This window comes from Etheostoma spectabile, chromosome 14 (genome assembly GCF_008692095.1).
Source record: "Etheostoma spectabile isolate EspeVRDwgs_2016 chromosome 14, UIUC_Espe_1.0, whole genome shotgun sequence".
Taxonomy (NCBI): Eukaryota; Metazoa; Chordata; class Actinopteri; order Perciformes; family Percidae; genus Etheostoma; species Etheostoma spectabile.
In genome coordinates this window covers 18,637,612-18,642,484 of record NC_045746.1, presented here as the reverse complement: position 1 = coordinate 18,642,484, position 4,873 = coordinate 18,637,612, and the positions used below count along the sequence as shown (strand labels likewise).

Here is a 4,873-nt window from a genome sequence, read left to right as displayed (position 1 = left end):
TTAATCAACTTTAGCATGGGTGTATAAACTTATGCGAGCCACTGTATACAGTATACTGTTTGCTATTCATTATAATGTGTTGTTAAGGACCAGGATGAGTCGTCCCATTTGTGTATACAAACTGTACATTGAAGCTTTATTCTCAGTGCTATTGATAAGTAACATTTGTGGAAATGATTATTCTGTTTGTGTGTAAAATAAAGTTAATAAAAATAATGATATTAAAAGTATTTGTTTCGTATCACTGAGTGCAAAACGCATTAAACCCAATGAAAGCAAAGACGTCCCATAAACAAAAATGATTGTGTTGTGTTAATTGAGCATTTCATTCTTAACCAGTGATCCATAATCTGGTTGTGGCTCTCCAATGTGTCTCTCTTCCTTTACAGCACCTGAAACCAGAGCCGGTGATTGTAAGCCGGGTGCCTCCAGCGGTGCCTCCTCTCCGTGGAGAGACATCTGTGATCACCGGAGTCAACTGAGATTTGTAGGTGTAGCCATTTGATATGTTGACGGCATCCAGCTGGTTGATGACGGCAACCACACAGCTCAGCACCGACAGAGTGCCTGAGAAAACACACACACACACACACGCACACACACACACACACACACACACACACACACACACACACACACACACACACACACACACACACACACACACACACACACACACACACACACACACACACACACACACCAAAAGGACAGGAAGAATCAAGATCAGGCTCAGAGATGACAAACAGCTTTAGATGTCTTATCATGCATGACAAGTTATTCTCTTATATGACATGCCTGATATTTTCTCCTGCATGAAAGGTGGACAATATTCCTCTTAGAAAGTCTGTCTCTTTTAGTGTCCATTAGGGTCCATCTAATGGTAAACTTAGACAGGTTTGAGACTGGTTTGTTATAATAAGGCGTGAAGTTAAATATCATAATCCAGCAAAAAGACAATTTATTTTAAGGACTTGAAAAATCTTTAACCCCTTAACCTTTGCTGTTAAAAACACTACGGAATTTCCTTTCCAAGGTTATAAGAGATGCAAGCTCTATAAACATTTTTAAAAGACATTTAAACATATTTATTTAGCATTGCCTTTAAAGTTACAATGCATAGTTTCTGTCTCCCCCATGAAGAATTCTAAGTCATGACAACAAAATCTACACTATAAAATCTTTCCGTGATTACACACCACCCCCACCCCTCCTCCACAAAGTTGCTTGTAACCAAGGAGGAAACAGAAGATTAAAAGAATATGATGGACTCTTCAGAAAAGGTAGATATTCCTTGATTATCAGTGGGGATGTGCATTAAAGAACGTTTGGCTGCATAATCTTTTAATAAAAATATTTTTTCTTTCTTAATAAATAATTCTTTCTGAAAGAAATGTTTAAATTGACAATAACATTGTTGAATCCTCCGGCTACTTCTGACAGAGGATGAGTTTGCACACACATTACAGAACATCTGATCAACAAGCCGACTGTTGCCTTTTAATCGTCTTATTGCCAAGAAGGTTTTCAGTTTGGTTTGTCCGTTTGTTTGTCTGTTTGTCAGTAGGATTACAGAAAAATTCGGGAAATGGGACCATACGAGGAGCAAGTGAATGCAACATTGGCCTTGGTGGAGGTCTGCTCTCTCCAACTGCCATTCTAGTTATTGTATTGTTTGGTTTGATCTGAGTGGATTATCCTGGTGAAATAAACTAAATAAACTGAAAAAAACTTACTGTTGATGGATGGAGACCGGCAGTACAGACGGGTCGATGTGGACATTTCTCTGTAAACTTCACACTCCCTCCCGCAGATCCTCACAGTGGAATTGTGTGGGTCGAACCCAGAACCCTGCACCGACAGTAGTGCGCCGCCACCATAACTGCCTAAATCACAGATAAGGGAGGAACAACTTATTCAAAAAGGTTATATTAAACTTGCATTGTGAGGCATTACAGCAGCAAATAATAAAAAAATTAAAAGGATAAAGATAAAACCTGCAATAGAGGAAGCACCAGTAAAACATACTGCTTTACTGTGAAATATGTAAAATTGACGGGATGTCTCTACAAGGACAAATCTTTCTTTTGAAATTCTATTTAGGACTATCCTGTAAAGTGTACATCCTACATAATTTGAATCTATTTTATTTTATTTTCTCTCCAGAAGCTAACATGAAAAGTATTATTTAGAGTGTCTCTCTGTTTACCCTCGTTGGGCTGCACGCCGCTCAGAGTCAGCTCATACGTGAACATGACACCTGACTGGGCGTAGCCTTTGACCTGGTGATGCAGCATGACTGGGTATGCCCCCCCTGGGTTGTCTCCTGCAGTGCACTGAACCTGTGTGTCGGAGACTGCAGACACGACACAGGGGACTTGGTTTATGGTGACGGAGATGTGCAGGGAGTCATTGCCAAATCCTGAACCTGTCAGTGTGATGACTGCACCGCTCGGCCCTGTGGGAAATAAATATTTAATAAGTGAATGTTATGTGTACTTTTATTCTATTTTTATTGCTCTATTCTGTCTGAAAAAGCAACTGTAGTCAGAGTGAGATAGAGTGATGGTGGCTGTAAAATGGCAAATTTAACCGTCAGGCTTTCTGCTCTCAAAAAATGTTGTTTCCAAAAGTTTATTAAGGAATCAAACAAATGCTATCCCAGATTAGCTAACAAACTCTCCTCCTGACCATTATTATTGTTAAAAGGTTGTTTTACTATGATTAAATGATGTAGAGGAGCATAATTACCAGTGGTGGGGCTGATGGAGCTGATGACAGGAGTGTGAGCTGCAGAGTAGGTGAAGTTGAGAGGAGGATACTGCACCAAAAAGACCTGGATGTTAGCGGTCACCAGCCCCTCAGTGTGTGATGAGTCGTCCAAGCATCAGCAGCATGGCGTCACTCTCTAATCTTGCAGGGTCTGCCACCGACCATCACGCTGGTGTTCCCTGGACAAAGCCTTTCCAGTGAAGACAGAGAAGTTCCTCCTCCAAGCTGCCCACATCTGTGTGTGAGGGCAGCTTGGCTACGGCTGTTCAGGGTGACAGAACCGTATGCGAGGCCTTTGCTTCTCACAATTACTTGACTGGGTGGTCCACGCAGCAGAGCGTTTACACTCCGCGTGTTGACATCAGTCACAGCGTGACTTCAGCTCTGAGGCTGGCAAAGACTGCCACGTCACCCACACTGCTGCCAAACCCTGACGCAGAGATGGTGACAGTGGTTAGGTTGCTGAGTCTGTTGGGGAAATCTGGAGACCATAGGAATGACGGAGGAGGTACGTAAGGATCAGTTGGAATGACAGGAGCTTTGGTTTCTGCCCATGTAGACAATGACCTCACCATCGTGTGGCTGAATGAGAGGTGTCACAGGTAACGCAAGTGTATTGCCTGACACGACGGACACGGCTCGCTGGCACAAGTCACTTGTCCTCCAGAGAAACCAGAGCCTGTGGATGTAGGATAGCCGCTGTGGCCGGTATGCTGCCGATAGGAGGCGAGACAGAGTCGACCACGCAGAACCACAAAACGGCGGCCGAGCTCGTCTGGTACAGCAATGATGGCGCTGCCGAGGTTGTTGACTCTGACAGCTACGGGGAGAGCAACACCGATGGGAAGTTTGCTTTCAGGCTGAGCCGGCAGTTGATCTCAGAGTAAGAGCTGTAGACCACCTGACAGGGCTGATCTCCAACCGTCACCTACAGGACACAGAGACACCAGTGTCAGTCACAACAAGCTCTGTACAGTATTCACGTTTTTATACTAATGATTTAACTCAAGGCTGAGAAAAACACAGTTTAGCATCAGATACAGACAAAACAATAATGAAGCATTTAGAGAAGAAATATATTATAAGTCATTTTTTACAATCTGAAAAAAACACTTAGTTGTGTTTTAACAACTGAATGTAAATATATGTGTATGTATATAGGTCTTATTGTTTTGCTTAATGTTTAGATAAATAAAGTCATCAGACTAATTATCCTGCAAGTCTGTCAAATACAGACATATTGATCCAAATTACGCCAGTCATATTTTTAAAATCTGAAGTTTTACTTTTTATTTAATGCACAGATAGCCTTGTAGTGCCAGACCTTTCTCCGCAGCGCTGCGGAGGAAGGTCTGACAAGAGTTTAGTATACACTTTTTATAGCACATTTTTGATAAACATTTAGGGGTTGTTTGCATTTCTTTAAACTAATCACAATTGTTTTGGGCAGCGCTAAGCTCCAAATGCAGCGACCATGTCTCCACAAAATGGTCTCGGGAAGAAACTTGTTTAGGTGGAACATTTGCACCTTCACAATAATTCCCAGAACAAACCAAGCAGGCCTGCCTTGTTGCACAATCAAAATTTTCTTTAAAACTTTAATACTTATAATACTATACTATAATATAATACTAATACTATATACTATATACTATTACTACTACTACGACTACCTCTACTAAAAAATAATAATAATAATAATAATACATTTTATTTGTAGAGCACTTTTCTTTGAGAAATCAAGATTGTTTCTACTGAACATTACTACTGTATGTGGTCTGTAGCAGGATATCTCAGGTGAGGGTTTGTGGTGCAAAAGTATGCAAAAGATATCAATTCATAACAGGCGCTCATATAACATATTTTAAGTTTTTATTAACAAAAAAAGAAGAAAGTACCTGACCCTACTGCAAAGTTCTTTGTTACTGGCCAAAGAATTTTAACATTTCAATACATTTTTAATTTAAGTCCATTTAGATATGAGCCATAAAAACACGGCTAACCTCATTAGCGCAGGCAGTGTCACTGAAGCCACTGCCCTGAATGTAGATGACCTGGTGGTATGACCCCTGGTTGGGAGAGATGGAGTGGACTGTGGGGG

At 41.2% G+C, this 4,873-nt stretch overlaps 1 protein-coding gene across 1 annotated transcript in view; it reads right to left on the bottom strand.

Moving 5' to 3' along the window:
- Positions 1-3,517: 3,517 nt before the first annotated feature.
- The window catches only part of LOC116702021 (fibrocystin-L-like), an 11,442-nt gene continuing 10,086 nt past the window's right edge, over positions 3,518-4,873 (bottom strand). The window contains exons 9-10 of the mRNA XM_032536078.1: positions 4,776-4,873; positions 3,518-3,700 (exon numbers count right to left, since the gene is read on the bottom strand). The exon at positions 4,776-4,873 is cut by the window's right edge and continues 109 nt beyond it. Coding sequence (XP_032391969.1) covers positions 4,795-4,873 — 79 coding nt within the window. The 3' untranslated portion in view covers positions 3,518-3,700; positions 4,776-4,794. The remainder of the gene's footprint in view (positions 3,701-4,775) is intronic.